Source organism: Myotis brandtii, unplaced genomic scaffold (genome assembly GCF_000412655.1).
Source record: "Myotis brandtii unplaced genomic scaffold, ASM41265v1 scaffold426, whole genome shotgun sequence".
Lineage (NCBI taxonomy): Eukaryota > Metazoa > Chordata > Mammalia > Chiroptera > Vespertilionidae > Myotis > Myotis brandtii.
Genome location: NW_005366314.1, coordinates 1,341,226 through 1,365,006, shown reverse-complemented (window position 1 = coordinate 1,365,006; position 23,781 = coordinate 1,341,226). Strand labels below are relative to the sequence as shown.

General features: G+C 50.0%; 1 protein-coding gene across 1 annotated transcript in view; it reads right to left on the bottom strand.

The window, feature by feature from the left end:
* Positions 1–23,781, bottom strand: part of RAB3C (RAB3C, member RAS oncogene family) — a 49,265-nt gene that overhangs the window by 22,947 nt on the left and 2,537 nt on the right. The window contains exon 2 of the mRNA XM_005874163.2: positions 14,111–14,338. Coding sequence (XP_005874225.1) covers positions 14,111–14,338 — 228 coding nt within the window. The remainder of the gene's footprint in view (positions 1–14,110; positions 14,339–23,781) is intronic.

Sequence of the window (23,781 nt, the reverse complement as noted above, 5' to 3'; positions counted from 1 at the left end):
CCCCCCCCCCCCCCCCCGCACCCCAGGAAAGACAGTTGCCATGGAAACACCGCCAGAAATAATAGGTCAAGTTCTATCCTTGTGCCTCAGGATCAGTAGAGACAGGTTGCAGCATCTGCCACGTGCTCCGGGGCGGCGGGCTGTGCACCTGCCCGGGCGAGAGCGTAAGTGCTTCTCTGACCCTGGGGAGGCTGCAAAGCCTGGAAATGCAAGCATTTCTCTTTCAGGTGGTGTAAGCCTTTATTAGTTTCTAAATAAGTAGCCCTCATCTTAAATAATTTTTAAAATATACTGAGATAGTACAGGCAAATGGGCCATTTAAACATCGGAGGCAATCTGGGCTGCTGAGTACTGTCCCCCCTGAGTACTGTCAGTGGAAAACAGGAAGCCCACGGCCTGGCTCTCGGGAGCAGGGACACACGGCTGTCACAGCCTGGGGAGCCTCCACGGGTGACCCCGTGACCCCACATTTCTGCTGGACTTTACAGTGTTTCACACAGAGTCGTCCAGGGCCTCCCCAGGGCAGCTCACTGCACACAGGCTCCAGAGCCCAGCCCAGCAGATGGCAGCCTGGCTGCTGCCTCCATTTTCTGGTTCTGCTGAACCACAGACCAATGGCTTCTGCTGCAGCAGCGATTCTCTCTTCCCAGGGCCCAGGGCCAGCTGATTGCTTTGCTGACTTACAAAATGAGAACTTCAACATTCCGTACGTGATGTGTAGTTATTTCATTCGTTTTTTTCTTTTTATCTGAAAGTACTTTGAGAGCAGAGATTCCCTGAAGAAATATCTTTTCACCCAACATGAGGTCCAGTAACCAGATAGTTAGAGAAACACTGAGGACCACGGGAAGCGCAAAGGATGTGATTGTAAAAATGATAGTTATGTTCTCCTCTGCACCGAAGAGGCTGGTCTTGAATATGACGCTGCTGCTCGCTGGGCACGACCACCCATGAAACAGGAACAAGGAGACTCAATGGCTAACCCCTGGTTGAATCTGACCTGGCACCATGGGAGCCTGTGGGCAATCGGCGAGCACAGCGCTGCTGACAGACGCACCTGCCTGGGCTGAGCAGGGGCCACACTCCTACTGGGACGGGACGAAGTGTCACCTGGAGAGGTTCTAGCACGAGGGCGGGAGAGCCCCCTTAGACATCTGAGCCACACAGCCACTGACCCAGACAAAGTGAGGTCACTGTGCGCTCAGCATAGCTCGTCTGTGGCTGCAGCTCTGGGATGGGAGAGTCCAGCAGAGATCCCTCGCGCAGTTCACTGGGACACCCTTTGGTTTGTTTGTCCTTATCTAGTTCCTCAGGCGCTTGGTGTTTGTAATACGTGCTGTTGTGTAGGACCGCTGTGCTGTGCGTGAGATCCCGGAACCTACACATCTACCAGGGGCAGGCTCATCCCTCACCCAGCTCTCTCACCCCCTCCCGCTCTTGGAAGCCACCATCTTGCCCTGTTTCTACCAGTTGGTTAGTTTAGGCCCACGAGTAGGTGACATCGCACCGTGTGCCCACACGGCTCCCGTGTCTTTACCGTGGAGCCTGGGCTCTCAGGACTCCGTGGTGGGTTATACTCAGCTGCTTGATGACGAAGAAGAATGTCCTCCCTGGAGACAGAACACCCTGCAGGTTATCCTGGGGGAGCCCTTCCGTGGGGGCTGCCGCTTCGTCTTATCTGAGAGCCCAGCAGGCAGGGGGGACGCGGGCACGAGCCGTTAGCAGAGATGGCAACGCTGGGCAGCTTTCTAATTACGTTACAGCCGCGAGTTCCTCTTTAAACAATAAAATGTGTTTTTATAAAGAGACTGGCTTCAGGATGTGCCATGAGAGAGTAAATGGCAAGGACTAACATGCCATCTGCTTGGTGAACCCGGGGCTCAAGTGAGCCCCTCCCCCAAGCATGCCCCAACCTGAGAAGGGGGGTGCACCTGCAGTCAGCGTTCTGCCAGGAACAGGGGAGGGGGTGCCCCGTCTTCCTCGGACTCACCAGCACCTCGGGGAGCTCCCTCATCTCCCCAGTTGCAGTGCCGAGATGGAATCGCACAACGTTAAGGTCTCTTTCAGGCGAAGCTTTCTACAGAAGTTTATTTCTGGGGCAAAGTTACATTAACACACACTGCAGGCCCCAGATAGCTATCTGGTACATGGATTTTTTAAGGGTTTATGAATTTCAGTGCAGTGATTCTCGAACTTTTTATGCAGCCAAACTAGTTGAAGTGGAAATTCCTGGCCCCCTCCCCACATTAGGGATGAATCCGGGGCACAGGGTGCAGAGCCCGCCAGGGACTCTGGGGCGCCCGCCAGCCCCTCACCGAGATGCGCTCCTGGCTCAGAAGAAACAAGGTGATTCCTTCAGATCCTGGCTTTAATCCCTGGAAAAAGCGCTCAGCCGGAAATTAAGACACAACCAGCCGAGAAAGACGTGCCCTCGGGAAACTGACTGTGAAGAAAACACTCCATGTTGCTCAGGGGGAGGCAGTTCTAGCTGCCGCAGGCAGGCTCTGCACTCTCACCCCGTCTCCTTTGCCTAAAAGGCCCCTTACAGCACCCTCCCGCAGAAGCCACTGCACTTACAACAGGTGACATCTCGTTACCCGCACGGCTGCCCTGAGCCCCTGTGAAGGCTCCTGCCTCCGACCTACACTCACTAACCAGGTCAATGTCCAGACTGTTCCCAGCAGGTGACAGCGTTCTCCTGTCTGACCCTGGTCTTTAAGAACTAAGTGTGTAGCTCTAGAGATCAAAAGGTAATTAACTAAAAATGTATAAACATTCACAGTTACTAGTATCTCTGGAGGGTTGATTTACAGTGGGTTTATTTTCTGCTTATTCTCCTGTATTTTCATTTTTTACAAAGGACTTTTATCTTTTATAACGTTTCCTTTTGCCCTGGCTGGTGTGGCTTAGTTGGTTGGGCATCGTCCTGTGCACCAAAAAGTCACCAGGTTGATTCCCTGTCAGGGCACATGCCTGGGCTTGCAGGCTCCATCCCCAGTAGGGGGCGTGCAGGAGGCAGCCAATTGCTGTTTCTCTCTCACAGCAATGTGTGTTTCTCTCTCTCCCCCTCTCCCTTCCTCTCTAAAATTAATAAAGATAAATAAATAAATAAATAAATAAAGCCTATAATGTTTCCTTTAGAAAGAAATAAAGAGAAGGAGCAAAGGAGGGAGAAGGAAGATGGTGTGTGTGAGGAGAGGGAGAGGGAGCCGCCTGGCGAGTGCTACTGCAGACAGCGGGGCTGGAATGCAGAGGTTCCAGCTGCCACAGGGGTGGGGCTGACTGCGTGGAGGACATCGAGGGAGGCTGCTAGGCGGCCATGCTGTGGGCTGAGCTGGCAGATGGGAGAGCGTGAGCCGCGCGGGAAGAGGCAGCCTCAGTGCAGAGGGCGGGCAGGCCTGTTCTGTCCAGCGTCTGCAGGTCGTTTGCAGGACGAGCACACAGCCACCGTGGCCATGGCCATGACCGTAGAGCGTCACTGGGGCCAGAAGGTGCATGAAGGGGGCCGTGACCAGCAGTGTAAGGTTCAATAGGCGCCACAGGCGCATCCCACAGAGCCCTGGGTGCAGACTCCAGGGTGTCTGCGGGCGTGGGAACTGGGTCACGAGGGAAACACATTCTGCACTGAGGGCTGTGGTCACAGAGCCTTTGAGCCCCGTGAGGACAATGGCAGAGCCTCACGCTCGGCAAAGCACCCCCGTTATCCTCGGGCACAGGTTTTCATATTGCTTTACACGTGTGTGATATGCAGCGCATGCAATTCCACACACAGTGTAACATCTATCACGGCCCTGGTGACAGCGGGGACCGTCTGTGGGGTTTACTCCCTTCCATTCGAATGGAACGTCACTGTCACCTCCACAGTGAAGACGGGAGAGCAAATGGAATGTGTTTGCTGCCACCACTGCTCCTTCACCGCCGTGTGTCCTTCACCGAGGTGGTGCCAAACCTCATGCTAAACCCAAAAGAAGTCCCAGCTGCGGGCGAGAGACAGCGCCACCGGAGCTTACACTCCGTCCCAAACATTACCTCAGCAGCTTCCTTTTCCCTGAACATTACTTTCTAACTAGAATATATTTTCTAAATACACACCCATTCCTGATAAATGGCACATCAATTCATTTTTTTGGACAAATACATTAGCTAAACATTTAAGCGCACATTAAATATTCTACCATCTAACCTGGGAGTATAGAGAACACTGCAATAAGAAGGGAAAGGCCTGTTTGGGGATGTATGTACATTGTGAACAACCAGACTCCCTCGTTACTGTGTTGCACACGCTTTGAGTTTTTAAGTGTCCACCCACCCGGAACTGTCTTCATGCTCTAACACAGTGGTCCTCAACCTTCTGGCCCTTTAAATATAGTTCCTCATGTTGTGACCCAACCATACAATTATTTTCGTTGCTACTTCATAACTATAATGTTGCTACTGTTATGAATCGTCATGTACATATCTGATATGCAGGATGGTCTTAGGCGACCCCTGTGAAAGCGTCGTTCGACCGCCAAAGGGGTCGAGACCCACAGGTTGAGAACCACTGTTCTAACACATGACTAGTGGGAACGGGGCAGGCCTGCTCGACCTTGGTGCTCTGACCTTGAAAAGGTCACTGTTTGTATCGGGTGAGTCTAGAACAGGGGTGGGCAAACTTTTTGACTCGAGGGCCACAATGGGTTCTTAAACTGGACCGGAGGGCCGGAACAAAAGCATGGATGGAGTGTTTGTGTGAACTAATATAAATTCAAAATAAACATCATTACATAAAAGGGTACGGGTTTTTTTTTTTTTTTTTTAGTTTTATCCATTTCAAACGGGCCGTATCCAGCCCGCGGGCCGTAGTTTGCCCACGGCTGCCCTAGAATGTAGCACCTAAACCGTTTCTTTACAGGCAATTACCCTAACATTTGAATTTATATTAGTTCACACAAACACTCCATCCATGCTTTTGTTCTGGCCCTCCAGTCCAGTTTAAGAACCCATTGTGGCCCTCGAGTCAAAAAGTTTGCCCACCCCTGGTCTAGACTGATCCCCCCAGTCCAAGAGCGCCTGCATCCATCAGCCTCAGAACACAACCTCATTGTGTGAAGAGAGGAGGGTGACTCATTTATGGCTACAGAACAAGACGGCCAGTTCCTCACACTAATCCAATCAGGGGCAAATCGGTTTATCTGATGTGTTTCTCCAGTGATTTCAGAGGTGAGCAGAGAGTAGAGAACATCTAGTTCAAAACAACCTTAGGAAAAAATACAAATGCCCATTTTGGGATCGCACCTCAGCGTGTTAGTGTCACTGTGCTGTGTCCTGGGTGGGCCAAGAGTCCACCCTGTTACCTATCAATCTGTTTCCAGAGGAGAAGTATTGATAAGAGTCCTCTTCTCTTGCCCATTTGAAAAGGAGAGCTGCCCTAAGAATTAAACTGTGTTTGTGTGTTGGGGATGGGGGTTGGGGTGAGGAGGGAGGATGAGAATCAGAAACAAAACAAAGAAAAGACAGACACAAACAGCCATAGAACTCACAGGTCGTCATAGGAGTAATTGCTGAAAATTCTGTTAATTGGCCCTAAAAAGGAGAACATTCAAGACACCTGCCGATGGTTACTAGTCTGTGTCTGTCGGGCACTGTGTGCACATACACACTCGATGTACATGCAGAGACGGCCACACCAGAGGGCTGGGCAGCACCACAGTTCTTGCCTCACACAGTGACTGGCCTGGTTCCCTAGACCTCTTGCACGGCTGCCTCTTGCACGTCCCCTACTGGGGATCGAGCCTGCAACCCGGGCATGTGCCGTGAACGGGAATCGAACCATGACCTCTCAGTGCACAAGAGGATGCCCAACCCACCGAGCCACACCGTCCAGGCCCCATTCACCCCCTTCCTTCTTCATTGATGCAGCTCCTCGGGTCCCTTTTCCTCCTTCCCTCTGACAGTTCCTCCCACACCTGCCACGTCCCAGCCACTTCCCTCCTTCCCCTAATCTCGACGGGGTGACTCTTGCAGCCCTGAGAGGCACTGTGATAAGGTGGCATGAGACCTGAAAACTGGAAAATCTAATTTGTAGTGTCAGCACTGCTGGTAACATCTCTGTAGCCCCAGCCAGCCACCAACTCTGCCCACACCCTCACTCTGCCCACACCCTCTGGCCTCTGCCTGCCACAGGCTGGGGTCCTAGACTCCTGCAGCCTGTGTGGGTCCTGCAGCCGGTGTGGGTCCTGCAACCTGTGTGGGTCCTGTGGCCTGTGTGGTCCTGCAGTTGGTGTGGGTCCTGCAGTTGGTGTGGGTCCTGTGGCCTGTGTGGTCCTGCAGCCGGTGTGGGTCCTGTAGCCTGTGTGGTCCTGGAGTTGGTGTGGGTCCTGCAGTTAGTGTGGGTCCTGTGGCCTGTGTGGGTCCTGTGGCCTGTGTGGTCCTGCAGCCGGTGTGGGTCCTGCAGCCTGTGTGGGCTCAGGTGAGGTTGGCCCACTCACCTTAGTTCTCCGTGCAGATGGGTTACTAGTGTGAAGCTGGCCCTGCTGACAGTGTTTCCCCAGGAAACCTCATGAATAACAGTTTTCCTTGAAACTCACGGGAAGAGCTAACTCATATTCTTAGGGTCATTGTTTCAATATTTTCAAAACTGAGATGGGGAAGAGAATCACTGTTTACGTTGTTTATGCTGTGAAACTTCTGGGACCTCCCCGACCAGCGCTGGGCTGGTCCTTGGGGAGTGTGGTGACTGAGAGCACAGGCCACCAGGTTCCCATTCCGGCTCTGCCGGTCACCTGCAATCCGAGGAGCATGGCTGGAATCTGTGTCCCTGGGCACAGAATAAACTACCTGTCCCTCAGCTCCCTCTACGAAATGGGAACAACACGGGAATGCTGAGTAACAGGGCTGTTGCTGAGCCATGCACCTGGTCCAGCCGAACGTGCGTTTCCATGGCGATGTCTGTTATTCGGTCATTTGCTTGATGGGAAGCTCTGGCTGCCACCCTAGCACTGGCTCTACACATGCTGACCCGCTGAGCCTGCACCGTGACTAAGTCACAGATACCAGACCTCCAAGGGGCCCGGCATTCAGTCTCAGGCTCTAGCTCGACGGAGCACAAGACAGCACTCACAGGCTGCACCCGGGGCTCCAGGCTGCACCCAGCGGCTCCAGGCTGCACCCAGCGGCTCCAGGCTGGGCGTTCTACCTGCTGGGCTCCTGGCCCGTAGACTTCCCGACGCAGACTTGCCTCTTTTAAACTGAGTTTTAACTGCACTTCTCAGACTCAATCTGGTGGTTGCTTTAACCTAGTTAACACATTGCATACCGCATAGAAATCTCTAAGACATACGCCAGGGACCGCACGTTTTTGGGCAAACTGCACTTTATTTAAATCATCATAATGCACTTTAGGTGTTGTTTTTCAATAATTATAACATTTTTATTTACAAAAACAATTAAACAAAGTTCCTAGTACTTTTTTAACGTATGGTAATGCGTAAAACATTTTCCTCTATGAAGAGGGACCAAACAAAATTTACATAAGTATCTAGATTCGCTCCTTTTTCCACGGGCGTGAAAAACGAGAACACTCGTGAGTGGTCCTTAACAGATGGCGCGCGAAACACGAGAAAACTCCTGAGCGGTACGAAAGGTGTTAAGTCTAGTCACCAGCCACACTGTGCCCACGAGGGTACGATATGCAGCCCCAGTCAAATTCAAGGCATGGCCACGAGGACAGCAGGCGCTGCTCCTGTGTCACACACCCTCCTGTGGAGGAAGCCCAGCTCTGCTCAGAGGGATGTTTACAGAGGAGCCCAGGAGAGCAGTGCGTGGAGGTAGCAGCATCCTCCACCCTCGTGGTGCTGTGCTCTTTACAACCAAGGACACGGTCGTCAGTACTTACTTCTTCATTGTTCTCATCCTACTTCCCCCAGGAAACTCGCTCTGGTGTCTGCAATGCCCCAGGGAGTAAAAACGAGCTGAACCCCTAGAAGCTAATGAACCGAGAGGCAGGAAGCCTTTCAGGAGCCGGGTCACAAACGGGCGGTTTAAGGAGGGCATTTAGGGGGGCCCTGCAGAGCCTGAAAGGTGGGAAATCACTGCTTTCAATCCCGCGTCCACCTGGAGCCCAATCAGGCACTTTAATGCATGTTTCTCCTGGGAACAATTTGCCTAAATTTGCAAACAGAAATGTGGCAGGTTGGCCAATGGTCCGTCTGAACAGCTAATTACCAATTACAGAGGAGCCCAGGAGAGCAGGGACCTACTGCCTGTCGCGTTGAAACCTCAGGTTCCCAGGTACGGGCGGGCGGAGGGTCCACCAGCAGGTGATGAAAGTCCTGCCTCGGAGACCATCGTGCTGTGAAACCCGTGTGACTCCCACACGGAAGCCTTTCCCGTGGCCTCAGGGTGCAGGACACGCCCCATTCGGTGCTCTCCGGTTTAATCTTTTTCTCTTTCCACCTTGTCTTCAGGAATTGTTCTTCTATTTAATTATTTCATAAAAATTGGAATGCAAGTTGCATTGGCTACAATGTTACCAAATTATGAAGGCTGGATGCAGATTATGAAGTTAATTAAAACAACCATCAATTGTCATCTACATCAAAGTGTTTCCACTGACAAAGCAAGACTGTAATTTCCCACAAATCAATGCTCTCCTAGGAAGTGATAAGTGTAGAATAACAGGACATACTGTGAGAAGCTGAGTCAGACAGTAGCCTTGTGGCGTGGAGCTTATGATGTATGACCTGGAGTCGAGCCCAGGGCCGAGTTGAGGGGGGGTAGTTGGCCTTCAGCGCACGGAGAGGTGGAAGCTGAGCTCACAAGTCATCGGATGCAGTCGGAGCTACGAGAACACTTTCCGGCCTGTCAGACTTTCTCACCTCCTCGCTCGCTTACACGAGGAAAATAGGAACAAGCCCTGCTAATTACAGTGCAAGTGAGCCCAGGAAATGCTATGGAGAAACAGGGATCTGTCTGGACAACACAAGAAAAGTGGGGGGAGAGCACCCTGACTGGTCTCACCTTGGTATCCACAGGTAGGGTTCCTGCAGCCCCAGGGACTGATCACCGATTTCCTCATCTACTTCACCGATTTCCTCATCTACTTCACACCGAAATTCCCAAAGAACTCCCCTACTTTTCTCTTACATGGAGTCTCAGTCTTAAGAATGGGCAGACTTCCAGGTATTAACTTCTGCATTCTCATTCAGAATTTAGAACACACTTTCCCACTAAAAAATGTTATGAAGAATGTCAGTGAGCTACACAGCCAACATAATTCATAAGTTAGCAAAACTACTGTATTTTTTCTTAAAAGAGGAAGACAGACCTATTGGCTAAAGTAAAACAACATGGTTTATATCTCCCCTAAAAGGCATCCCTCTCCCGCCTGCCTCTCAGTCTCTGACAAATGCAGTGATGGTGGCCGACCCCTGATAGGCCGTGCTGGGCAGACTCAGCCTCTGCTCTCCTCCCACACCTGCGTCTCTGCCACCTGTCCAGTAAGTACCATAGACAGGAAGCTTCACCCACTGGGGTTCACTTCTCAAATGCAAACCCCCAATCCAGCACTCATGCCCCAGCCCCTCCCTCACCAGGCGCTCACCTCTGGCCCCGTCCACCTGCCCACATCACCCAGGGCAGCCCCGTCAGCCAGGACCCCGTGCCCAGGGCCTGCTGAGACATGCAGCCAGCCAGTCCCAATCCTGCCCGCAGCCTCCCCACTCCTCCAGAAACTGCCACAGGGGCTCCTGCCACAGGCTGTCTCTCCCTCTGCTCCTGACCCTCCCGGGGATTGGCTTGGGATCCGTGAGTACAACACAATGTGTGGGTGGCAGTTGTCTGCTGACCTGTCGGCCTGGCCACCCCTAAGTAATGCCAGAGCCTCTATTTTAAAACACCCTCTTCCCCTCGCTTCACGTCACCTCCTGCACCTGACGGTGACACAGCTTCTGCAGATCGTGTGGTTGGGGAGCGCACGGTGGACAAGCAGACGGCATCTCTGGGACAACAAACCAGCACGGCTCAGACCGGGCCCTTCGGGTGGCAGCCCTGGCCCTGACCACCTGAGGACACGCTTCCTATGAGCTCAGCCAGAGCTCAGGAGTGAGGGCGGGAAGGTGCCGATGAGGAAAAGAGATGCAACAATGAGCAAATGCTCGTGATGACTCTTAAGGACACATAATCCTGCTGCCTACCTGCTCTGTGCACTTCACCCTTTGAGCTCTAAGCCAGTCTCCCATAGTCAGAGCCAACACCGACTTCTGGACGTGAACAATGCAGACCCGTGCTTTCCTGGGGAAAGGGAGCTACGCAGTGTGGTCACCTGCACAGTGTAGCCACATGCACACAGTGTAGCCACATGCACACAGCGTGGCCGCCTGCACACAGTGTAGCCACATGCACACAGCGTGGCCGCCTGCACACAGTGTGGCCACCCGCACACATGGCTGCCCACACAGGACCGGGCAGGAATGGCCAGACTACTGCAGGCTTCTCTAAGCTCAGGGCTCCCATAGGGTAACCCGGACGCTGACAATAAACACAGGAGAGGTGCTCAGTGTAGGATGCTGCATTACTTGTGATCTTCTCACTGGGGAGAAATCTCTCCAGGGCCATTCTTGAGGCCTAACTACTTTTTAAGTAGAAGCAAAAGATTGCAGGCCCCAGCTGTGAGATATTTCTCCATAATTAAAGTGAAAAACCACACTGAATCTGTCCCCAGTATATTCATAGCAGCACTAAATAGATACAAAGTAATAAAGGAACCAGCCTAAATACTTGGAGTCTCTGAAATCTTGAAAATTTTGATTGGAGTCTCATAAAAATGACAGTGAAACGGAAGTGCGCAGGAATGCTAAGGCAGTGAAGACAGCGGGAGCAACGTGCACTGACAGACACAGAGTCTGTGACTCGTGCAAGCGAACGGCGACGTTCTCTAGACAGGCTCGCTCCCAGGCGGTGATGGACGTCAGCAGGAAGGACACATCCGAGAAGAAACCTCACGTTTCTGTGGCTGTAGCCACGCTGTACTTGGCTGTGGGCTGTGGGAAACCAGCTGTCCAGGGTGTGGGTGTGGAGACCCCATGCAGCACACCAGGGAGCAGAAACAGGGAGCCCCCAGCTCTGCCTCCTGACAGAATCCCTCCTGAGGTCTGGCCTCGGGTTGGAGCTCCCGGGCCTGTGGGTGCCTGACAAGCAGGCCCGACACGGCACAACTGCCCTGACTCAGCACTGGCCTTGCGGAACTGGCAGGTCAGCACCAGACCGGCCGGCACCCGCGGACTGGACTTGAGACCCTGCTCTGCCTTGTCTCTTAGCCTCTCTACACCGTGGTTTCCCCTCCTGAAGGTAGCTCTCCTGTGGGCAGTTTAAAACCAGGAGAGTGAACAGAATTACATCGATATCTGCAGCGTTTGGTGCATTGGACCAATCACGACGGTTTTCATTTCTGTGAACCCACTTTGCGTCTCCCCCTTTGAAACAGATGAGAGGCTGAGATATGGCCACAGAGTAAGAGACGCAGGTCTGCTCTCCTCCTGGCTCCTGGTGCAGGCTCCTGAGATCCTGGGGTCCATCGTTGGTGACTACTCACAACAGCCCTCCCTCCACCCAGGTCTTGCCCACAAGGGGACCCCTGGCGGCCCCTCCAAGGCCTCAGGACAAGGACTGTTTGCAGAAGAGCAAACCATGGATCAAAGGACTAGAACAGCCGTGGGCAAACTACAGCCCGTGGGCCGGATCCGGCCCGTTTGAAATGAATAAAACTAAAAAAAAAAAGACCGTACCCTTTTATGTAATGATGTTTACTTTGAATTTATATTAGTTCACACAAACACTCCATCCATGCTTTTGTTCCGGCCCTCCGGTCCAGTTTAAGAACCCATTGTGGCCCTCGAGTCAAAAAGTTTGCCCACCCCTGGACTAGAACATCCCCTCACCCCGCCTCCCCCACCTACTGGGGGACAGGTGCTGAGAACCAGGTTAATCAGCAATGGCCAGTGATTTTAATCCACTGGGGCCTGGAATGGAAGGCCCACACCCTGAGGAGGAAGCGTGTGCGCGTCGGGGGGAGAGCGCACCACCGTGCAGGTGCCACGCCCAGAGGGGACACAGAAGCAGCACCTCATCCCTCCCCACCCTCTGTCCTGTGCGCCTCTTCTCTCTTCTGCTCCTGAGTTGTGTCCTGTATAATCCTATCTAATAAAGAGGGAATATGCTAATTGACCCCACACCATTGCAAAGATGGCGGCACCCACAGCCAATAAGGAGGGAATATGCTAATTGACTGTCCTGTGCACCTCTTCTCTCTTCTGCTCCTGAGTTGTGTCCTATGGGCAATAAGCCAACGACAGTGAGAAACCTGCTTCCTGCGTTTTGTGAGCTGTTCTAGCAGATTATCAACCATGACAGTGGGTGTGAGGGGGCAGGTGTGGGAGCAGCTGGTCTCTGAAGGGGAACCTGTGGAACTCAGTCATTCCCTGTGAGTCCCTGCCACGCCTGGAGTCAGTGTCAGACAGCAGAGAACAAAGGAACTGCTGGTGTGTCGGTCCCACACGTGCGGTATCAGTGTTGGGAGCAGGAGCGAGGGTAGCACAGGCCAAGATGACCGCACATCTCGACAACTCGTTTGCACGTTGGGAGAAGTCCATGGAAATACCATGAACCAGGAAGAGCAGCCGGGCAGTGATGGAAATGCAATGAGACAGCACACCATCAACGTCAAACACATTCCTAAATAAATGATCTCCTGAAGCCGACAGACAGTAGGAACTGTGCAACCTCACTGTTTTCCCGGTGCTCACACTGCATCATCACACAGACCCCAATGGTGGGAACAACACCAGGGCACTCCCTGTTACTCCTCACGCCTCCTCATGCCTCCGCTCAAGCCCCTTCCAAGACACTTTCCTCCGTACCTGGGACACGCCCTGTAGAAGGGCCACCGCACAACCATGCACCGCCTGCGAGGACACTTCTCATGACAAAGCCACGGGCACAGCCACTTCCCCGCACTCTCCCCTGACTGCAGCTGGGCTGGGAAGACCCCAGTTAGACAAGTGGAAGAGCAGGAACCCACTGCAGACACCTGTGAGGACGCCAGCCTGTGCACCGAGAGCTGAGCTGTGGAAGGGCACCCAGTGTCACCGACATGTGCATAAGGGCGCTCTGCCCACAGCCTGTCTCTCAGCTCCTTCGAGCAGTAAGGCTCGCCCTGGGTTGGGGCCAGCCCGGCACCTGCACCAGGTGGTGTCAGAACCAGCTCAGGAGAAACCTCCCTCGTGGGAAAAGCCTGTTTGCAGCTCAAATCGACGTCAGCAGCCAAGGATCATGGACAGGAAAAGGGGCCTGCACTCACGGAAACGGCCGGCCAGTGGCCTACACTTCACCTCGTAGACGTGAATGCGTAGCAGTTCTCTCCTGTGCACCCACGTTCCTGGCCCCTCATCTCCCATCTGACCTTGGCCCCACTGCCCGCCTGCATTCCTTCTGTCTCTCACTGGCCGCTCTGATTTACCCCAGCAGTTTGGTGACAAATCCCTGGTCTATAGATGGAGGCAGGGAGGCCAGCTGGTCTCTAAGCTGATGGAGCACCTTGTGCTCAGGGAAACCATGTTTAAAATAAACGTTTTATTCCTCTTGCTTTGTTTTCTTTGTGTGGATAAACATACCTATTAGGGCTGAGGACACGGAGTCTGTGAAGTGTAAATCAACCTCGTCTGAGGTTGTAGCTGGGATTTTTGAAGGGACAGACTTCACTTCCCTGCATTTGGCTGTTTGCCTGCGTCCTGTGGCATCAAAGGTGAGACCCACTTTGCCGGTCTGTGGGTTAGAAAGGTGGTGAGGAAGGCTTCATGGTGCTCAAGGTCACAGGGGTCATAAGGCCGAGCAGACCGACCGCTCCTCCCACCAACACAGTGGCCATACGTTTTCCTTTTTCCGGGCGCTCATAAGAAGCACGACTTGACAACAGGCACAGTTTCCAAGCCTTAAAGAGGCTTCGCTCCCGCCCTAAAACAATGCCCCACAGCAAAGCGCTGCATCGGGACCGTGGCGCGGAGATGGGCAGGAGCCCTCCCCGCACACGTGTGCCCCACGCCCAGGACTGAGCACACTCGGCACAGCCACTTACCCAGATCTGAAGCTTGATTCTCTTCTCGTTCTTGAACACAGTCTTCACTTTGAAGTCGATGCCCACGGTGCTGACGAAGGCGGACGTGAAGGAGTCGTCCGCGTAGCGGAACAGGAAGGAGGTCTTGCCCACGCTGCTGTTGCCTATGATGAGCAGCTTGAACATGTAATCAAAGTTCTGGTCGGAGGAGTCTTTCTGGCCAGACCGGGCGTCCTGGGCAGCGGCCATCTGTGGGGGAACAAGGAGGGGTCAGCCCACCGTGGACGGCAGCAGCACCCACTCGCATGGGCTGTGAGCAGATGTCAGGCCCTGGGGACAGGCAGTGGCTCTGTCCCTGAGGTGTGTCCATGGCCATCGGTCCCCTGCAAGGTGGGGGCAGGCCCACAGCTGCCCAGCTGCGCTGGCTCTGGCCCTGCACGGCATTCAGAGCCAACCAGAGCACCAAGGGGACATCCATGGGCGACATGAAAAGCAAAGATGTGAGGACGGGCTGGGCACGTGGGCTCCGACACACAAGCCCGCGAAGGCAACACCACAGGTCCGAGCGGCAGGAGCTGCTTCCCGAGGGACCAATAACTAGAGGCTCCCGTCTCCGGGGCAAGCACACCCAGGCGTCTCTATTTCATCTATTCCTATCGCGTTACCACAGCGGCCGAACACACGGCAGCTCTTTCAAATCGAGAACCATGACGATGGCAAGTACATATGGTTCACACAACGTGCCGGGAACCAGTCATTCCTTTAACCCTCATGACTGCCCAGGAGGCAGGTGCCTCATTATCTCCACATTAAAAGGAGAACACGGAGGCTTAGCAGCATGGAGCAGTGCGCTGTTTCAGTGACACGTCCCAGAGGCGTGCGGGCAGGCCCTCCATCCTGTCTCCAGCAAGGACGGGACTGTCACCTGGGAAAGACCAAGGGGGAGGCTATGCTCTGGGAGGTGCATCGACGAGGAACCCCACCTGGATCAGCCACACCCCCCTGCCCACCACATGCTCCTGTTTGTTACTGTAAGTCTGCACCTCACTTCCCTCTCACGTGAAATGGAAGAAATTGTGACCTCACTTGGGACATGTGTGAAAGTAACGCTCGTAGAGCAGACGTGTAGAGCACCGGCCCAGCAGGGAGAAGGCTGCTGTTAGCCACACAGGCTTTACTCAGAGGCTACTGCTTCTCCTTCTCTTTTTTAAAGGATCACCTAACGTCTACGGAGACCAAGCGGCCATCTGGCTCGTGCAGAGGAGGCACGTGGAACACGGAGTCACATTCATCTTCCCGCCCCTTCTCTGATGCGATGAATCTTCGGCGATCACCACTGGTCACGGGCACCTGTTCTACTTCATGACAATGGAATGAGATAAGCACCCAGAGCCTCCGCCACACGTCACAGGTGCCCGCGGTCACTGCACTGGACAGGACGGGCACCAGCACGGTCCTCAGGGCAGAGAGTCCTCAGGGCAGAGCGAGGCCACACTGTCCTTTCCATTTCCCACAGAATTGGATGAACAATTACAGCTTCCTGGGGCGGGGGGGGCAAGAGCGAGGCCATCGGACAGGGGGACAGACGCTAGAAACAGAACAGAGTGCTCAGCCTCACCCACGCCAAGGTTGTTGAGGTCAGGTGTGCGTGTGCGTGTGCATATGTGCATGTGTGCACGTGTTTATAGACAGCTGAGGGCCATGGAGAAAGGGAGACAGTAAGATAACATATTCACTTTCAACAAATACTTACTGCCAGTAAGAGAACACAACTGTGCGTGTAAGAATAAAGACAAAAGAAAGCCAGTCGATATTATAAAATGCTGATTGCGCTCACACTTCCTTACTAAGTACACGCATAGGCATTTCTCTTTTTAAGTCAAGTAACGACACCGAGGTTTCCAGTCATTAAGACGCGCACAGCGTTGGCCAGAGGGAAGGCCTGGCCACTAAACGGCAGGTGTCCCCACTTCCCTTTCTGGCTCAGGGCAAACCCCCCACGAGTACCAGCCAGGACAGACCCAGGGACGTAACCCTGACGTCGGGTGAGCAATGAGGCCTAAGGCCACTGACACCCAGACCGCCTGGTGGCCGTGCTGCTGGGCACGTTCCTGCCGACGTCGTCCTTTCAGCTCATGCAGCTGCCGAGCTCAGCCAGGCCTGCGAGTGCCTTTGTTGGGATCCTGTCACCATCTTTTATGGAAACCAGCCCAGATCCTGGTTCTGGGTTGGCCACGTTCAGTCAGGCACAGTGAGAACAGACAACACAGGCCCAGGCTGCTCACTGCTCAGCCTGACAGCGACCACTGAGGGGGGATGCTCCTGAGCCCTGTTCCCTCAAAAAAATGTGGTAAATTCTCTGCTGCTGTTAATCCCAAATCTTATTCCAAAATTAGACGCTTCCAAACCTGCAGAAATAGAGACCTCCTCAATGTATAGACTTTGAATATAATTGTGGAGGTTTAGGTGGAGAAAATTGCAGTGCAGCTTTCCCCCCGGACAGGAACTGAGTCTGTTCATCCTTGCGTCTGCTAATCCTCTGTGCTGGGAGCAGAGAGGAGGGTGGCACAGAGGGCTCAAGCGAGGGAGGCAGCGCTGCGGGGATGGGGACCCCAAGCCTCTGAAGGGTTAAGGAGAGGAGTTTGCTAACCACTATTCTGGAAGATTTTTGTTACTATTTCCTAATTTATATCCCCAATAAGACTCACAGAGAGCCAAGAAGCTGTGCTTGGGAACACATGTGTATTATGAAACTTTAGAATAAAGTAAATCCTGGCTCAGAGGGTGGACAGAGAGCCGGGCGCCTTGCTGAGAACAGAGATGAGGCAGTTCGACGGGAACATAGAGGGAATCACAGGCACGCACTGAGCGAGTATACTGACACCCTACACACCAACTCATGTGGACATTTTCCACATTTTCATGGAAAAATAGAGCTAAAATCTGGAAACATGAATAGGCATGAAGTAACCTCCCACAGAGCAAACCGGATTTCAGAAAAGATACAGAAAAGATAACTCTTTAAGTTCCATTCATCTTGAATTAATTTCCAACAAAAGCACCACAGAGTAAAACGAGTCTTGAGGGCAGTGCCACCTCCCCTGACCCCAGCCCCCTTCCCAGCACCCAGGCTCAGGGAGACTCTGTCCTGCCCTTCACACGAGGGGCCAGAGTGAGCCAGCTCTGAAGCAGCCTATGTCGCGGCTAAACAACTGCAATGGCCATACATTTTTTTCTTGGATTTCTGTGAAAATTCCCTCCGGTAGCTTCTGCCCGTGTGTTCTAGATTCTGCCGGTGGGTTCTCTCCCATCGGAGGGACCGCTGGTGTCTCTGGGACCAAGCACGGCCCCGAAGCGTCACCTGCTCCTCTGGGTGGTCCCAGCTGTGAGGCTCACACGGACATCTCTCTGGGGTCGGCACAGCGGAAAGTGTGCTGTTATGTCCAAACACACATGACTTATTGTAAAGACTCCTGGAAGGCTCAGCACTTTTTCACATTAATTGTCACACACACAGGTCTCCCCTATCCCGGCCCATCCTTGGGCAATTTATTTTTAATGGAAATGTCAATCTTTATATTGACCTTATTACGTTTTCTTTTGTTTGCTTTGATCTGTGATTTAAGTCAGATCTGATTGTTTTATGTCCTTTCATAAAAAATAGTAGTTATCCATTCCATATTTGTGTCATTTATAAGTTTGATCAATACGAATTTAATATATTCATTGAAGACCCTGATCAAAATGCAAATCAGATAGAAGACAAAAAAAATGAACTTGTTATGGTGTTGAATCTATACATCCACGCCTGCGACTCTACAGCAGAGGTCTTCTCTGAGGAACTGGCCATCTTGGGCAAATCGTTCGCCCTGGGCCCTGAGCTCTGCCAAGGCTCTGCACACTGGATGCGCTGCCCAGACAAGCTGAGTTCTGGAAACTCTCTCCTCCCTGGAGAGGCAGGGCCTCTGTGGGCTCGGGCTGTGGTGTGACCTGTTGCAACTCCCTGTCAGACATGAGGAGGTCCACCCAGTAAAAAGAAGGCATTTATAAGTTTGATCAATACGAATTTAATATATTCATTGAAGACCCTGATCAAAATGCAAATCAGATAGAAGACAAAAAAAATGAACTTGTTATGGTGTTGAATCTATACATCCACGCCTGCGACTCTACAGCAGAGGTCTTCTCTGAGGAACTGGCCATCTTGGCGCAAATCGTCCACCCTGGGCCCTGAGCTCTGCCAAGGGTCTGCACACTGGATGCGCTGCCCAGACAAGCTGAGCTCTGGAAACTCTCTCCTCCCTGGAGAGGCAGGGCCTCTGTGGGCTCGGGCTGTGGTGTGACCTGTTGCAACTCCCTGTCAGACATGAGGAGGTCCACCCAGTAAGAAGAAGGCACTGTGTCCTTTTTAAAAAAAATTGATTTCAAGGAAGGGAGGAGAGGGAGAGAGAGAAACATCAATGATGAGAGAGAATCATTCATTCATCAGCTGCCTCCTGCACGCCCCCTACTGGGGATCGAGTCTGTAACCCGGGCATGTGCCCTTGACTGGAATCGAACCCGGGACCCTTTAGTCCACAGGCTGAAGCTCTATCCGCTGAGCAAAACCAGCTAGGGCAGGCAGCATATCTTCAGAGCAGAGCCGGGTCCTGCTCAGCTCAGCTGTGGAAGGTGGCCTTGACCTTCTCCATCAGTCATTTTAAAAAATAACACAGCTGTACTCTGCTTCCCTCACACCATGAGAAAGCACTGAGAGCTGCAGGAGCTGCGTCCACACTGGAACCGCAGATGAAGAATGTCTCTCGCAAGAGTGTGTCTTCCCGACAACAAAACAAGAACTAGACATACTGGGCATACCCAGCACTATGCATACAAGGAAAAACCTCTCCAAAAATACCTAGTAAAATACTCTAACAGCTCCCATGGAGGGGAAACTAAATTTTAATATTAGTATATGTGTTTCCAAAGAAATAGTCATCATTAAATACTTAAAAATATTAAGTGTTATTTTTAAATATTTAAGCCCTCAATAAATGCCTCCAGAGATGTGCTATAAAGATTCCTTCCAAGATTTGACTTTGGGTGGTAAACTCATCCAAATATATTAAGAGTATGAATATCCAAGCTACACACTGGCAGAAAATATTTTAAATATACTTAAAGAACTAATTTCAAAATTATAAACTCTCCTGCAACTAAACAATAAAAAGACAGCCCTCAACATGGACAAAAGGCTAAACAGACACGTCACAAAGGGAGACATAGTGATGGCCAGGAAACAGATGGAAATATGCAAAGCGTCACCTGTCATCAAGAAAATGCAAATTCATGTCACAGGGGAATACCACAAAACACCCATGAAAGGGGCCGACATTAGAAAGGCCACTGACGCCCTTGACACCGTTGAGGTTGTGGGGCCACTGGAATGTTCACGCTGCTGGTGAGAAGGTCAAATGGGAAGGTCAAACGGTGAGATAAACAGGGCTCCAGGTTTCACGGTTCCTTATACAGTTGAACATGCACTTACCCTTGACACCAGCAATTCCACTTCTAGGCATTTACCCAAGAGATATAAAAACCTCATATTACAGAAAGACCAATACAATAATGTTTATAGTCTTCATCATAATCGCCTCAAATGGGAAATTACTTCAAGTCCATCAACAGAATGGATTTAAAGAGTATGGCAGATTGATACAACCGTACAATACACATCAATGGAACGGAGTGAATTATTGATAAATGCAACAACATTGGATCCTCGAGACACTATTCTGAGCAAAATAAGCTGGACTTGAGAGTACCTGCTGTATGTTGTGCAGTATGTTGATACAGAACTACATGAAGTTTTATAGAACTACATGAAGTTCTAGAATAGAACTGATTTAAGTGAAAAAAGTTAAGGTTATTGTGTCAGTGGGTTAACTGGAAAAAGAATATGAATGAAGAAAGTTTGGGGGTTGATTGGAGATGTTCTGTATTTTTATAGTGGTGTGTATTACAAAGGTGTATCCATTTACCTAAGTTCATCAAAGTGCTCACTAAAGATTTTTGCATTTCAATATATATAAATATCTCAAAAAAATAAGTGAACAAATGAGAAATGCTGACAATCTATATAATTCCAAATAAATCTAAAAAGTATAATCTTCACAGGTCACAGCATCCTGGCAATAAATGGTGACCTACTACAATGGGGCCTCTAGCCCAGGAATGGGGAACCTTTCTTCTGCCAAGGGCCAATTGGATATTTATAACATCATTCACGGGCCATGCAATATTATCAACTTAAAAGTTAGCCTGCTATAGTTGGTCAAACATTTAATTAACTCACCCCTAATGCCTTGGCAGGGCCAGACCAAATGAGTTCACGGGCCTCATATGGCCTGGGGGCCGGACATTGCCCACCCCTGCTCTAGAACCTTGGAACCCAGTTAATGAATGAAAAGGGGGAAATCTTTAGCCCCTACAGCATTTATTTCAGGTGGCACAACTGTTTGTACGCAGTAAGTTGAGTGTCCTTGGTGTCAGAACAATCACAGGAAAACCCATCCCTGAGCATGAAAATAGCGTTGCTTCCTGGAATAGGATGGTGAGGAAAGGAATTTCTAGTTCCAGTATAAGCTTAAAATGGCAGGGGAAATTGTGGTTACCCATGTAACAAATCCATACCTTCTTGGACTGAAATGTGGAACTGGAAAATCATTTTCACACCACAGAGGTTTATTTTTGCTATAGGTTAACTCCCCTTTCTATCCTCACAGAGGAAAGGTGGGCACTTCAGAAATTTGCTCAAATGGAGGAGGAACATTTCTCCAATGTCACCCAGGTTTTTCTCCGTTTCTATAAGGTACGGAACTAAATTTCCGTTTCTTATAAAGATAAAGGGATCATCATTGAGGCTGGACAGGGTCAGAAGTTCAACAGTAATGAACTGCAAGAGTGCCATGTACTTCTCATGGTCAAATGAAACCATGACAGTTTGTTCATCAGTTTTTCTCTACAGCATGACTGTATTTAATAGTGAGTATGGCTTTTCACCTCAACTTCATCTTCAGCCTGCATCTATATTCTTTCTTCAATCCTCCTCATTTGTAGCCAAACCTCTTTTATTTTTATTTTGTTTTCACACTCTACTTCATCCATTGGGTAGATGTTTTCCTTTGAAATTTGCTAGTGAGGAGGCTCTGCATTGATGAGATGACCCAAAAAGCTTGTGGATAACAAAACTGAAGACTAAGCATTTAATGAGAGACAATGGATTCATCCCATTTGGTCCTGTGAGAGAGTAAGCAAACCTGCAGGAAATTCAAATCCAGGAAGCAAAAAGCCAGCCATTTTTACAACACTGGCCCTTCCAAAATGTCTGGTTTACTTCACACAAGTTTGTTTTATAAAGAGAACATAGAGACAATTTTTCTTTCTTCTGAACCGAATGAAGGGATTAATTTACATCAATAGAGCCCTCACTCTGCACAATCCTCTTCCGTGTCTTCTTGGGGAGCCCAGAATCACAAAAGGAAGAACCTAGGCTTTCTAGACAGAGATCTGGCAGAGTCTCGAACCTGCCATGTTGGGATAGTTCCTTATTCTTAATAAGCTGCAGTATTGTGGCTATAATGAGAAATGGTGACCTCTAGGACTGCCTTATATTTACACACACACACACACACACACACACACACACACACACCGATCTGAATGCAAGGCACAGTGGTGCTTGGTGCAGACAAAGCACTAAATGAACTGGAATTTGTTCAGTCTGGTTCCTGAATCAAATGACAGTTTGTCCATCAGTCTTTGCCTCGTGTCATGAGCGCTGCTCCTGCCCAGTTCACTTGGCCTCGGGATTGATGCAGGCACTGAATCAGAAGGCACACAATGACCATCTCCTGCACTAACATGCTAGCCCATCACTTGGAACACTTACCCAATGCACACCTGGTTATTTAGTTATGAAGGAAATATAGATACTAAATGTTATCACTGTATATTATTTTAATAGTCACTATAAAAAGCAATTATTATCCATCACTTTGCATCAACTCAAAGAGCAATAGTTTAAAAAAAATGCCTATGTCAAAACAACTACCTTGAACAGAACACCTTTAAAAGACCTTATAGAATTTTCCAAGGCTTCTTTTATTTAAGAAAATAAGCAAGTAAAATAGGAAATCAACAATTAAAGAGCTCATTTTGTTTCACATCAGTAAATGAACTAAATATTTTTAAGTGGTGAAAAGAATCTCTTAAGATAATGTAACTATTGGATGAGATTTTGCTTGTTACTCATTGTCCAGAAACCTAAGTAAAATTTGGGACATATATTTAAAATAATTATGTAGTTCATTCAGTTTTAAATGGAAAGAAAAAGAAATGTCAACTATTTATCTCGTTGCATTTTCATATATCAAAGTCTCCCGGGATGGGATCATGCGTCAGAAGTATGGGTGCTGAGACATTATTGCCACTTAAGAAATATGAAGCATGTTTATAGGTTTTATTCTTCCTATCATTATGTTTGAAAACCTGATTATAATGAAGAGTGCGTCACCCAAACAACAATTTACTTGTTAAATTGAACCAATGAATGTGCTTTAAGTAAATATACTACAGAAAATTAGTTTTTGATTTCTTAAAATGTACATATTATTCATGATAGTTTTGGGGCATTTAAATATTTAAATCTCAAAAATCTAGTCCAATGAATAAAGTACACCATAAATATGAAAATAACTGCATTCATGAACAAATTTATTTCATCACCTATTTTTATATTAATTCTTCATTTAAGTGCCTACTATATAGTTATATGAAGTAATTTAAAATATTTCCTAAGGCATTAATTTCATTTAATTTTGTAACATTTTAGTGACCCTCTAAAGATTCTAAGCAGCTCTGTACACAAATAAAAATCAAGATGCAGTGTGCTGACTTTTTTCATAATTTATTTTGATTTCAGTGGATATAGGGGGTTGACTTAACTACTATCCATCTACTTTCAAACTCTATTGTCAATGTTTACTTCTAATCAAATACAACTAATTGAGCCAGTTGGCTCCAGGCAGGCTCTCCAGCAATGGCAAATTATCATAAGCCAATAGATCTTGATTGCCACCGCCTGTACCTTTATTGTCTGTCCAGATTGTTTTCACGTCAGTTCATAATGAAAAGCCACGTCACACACAGAGGGACAGGAAACGCACCAGGGGGCTCCCCTCTCGGGAACAATCAGATTGTCAATAACCCACAAGGTAACCGGAGGGCTTCCATCCTGTAACCTTCAACAAAGAGATTCTACGGACTGGATTTTCATTAGCGACCCAACCAGTGTCCACCTTCAGGCACACAGCACAGCCTGTAACATAGATGAAAGGTAAACAGGCATGTGCTCGAAGTCCTTGATTCAGGAAGAAAATCACTGAAAACGTTTAAGCAGGAATTACGGTCAAATATTGATACAGTTGGATTTGGCAGCAGAGGTGGGTTCTCGGGAGAGACTCCCGTCGCAAATGGGGAGCCCCACTCTACTGCGAAGCCCGTCCCCCAGCGCCTTTCTGCTGCGCGTGGCTCGGGAACAGGCTGATGTCCGGCGTTCACTCGTCTTCACTCGGAAACAAAATGTAATCACGATGCTCAGGCGCCCGAGTCCAGGGAAGCAAGCCCAGGGGGAGTGACAGCCGAGCGCACAG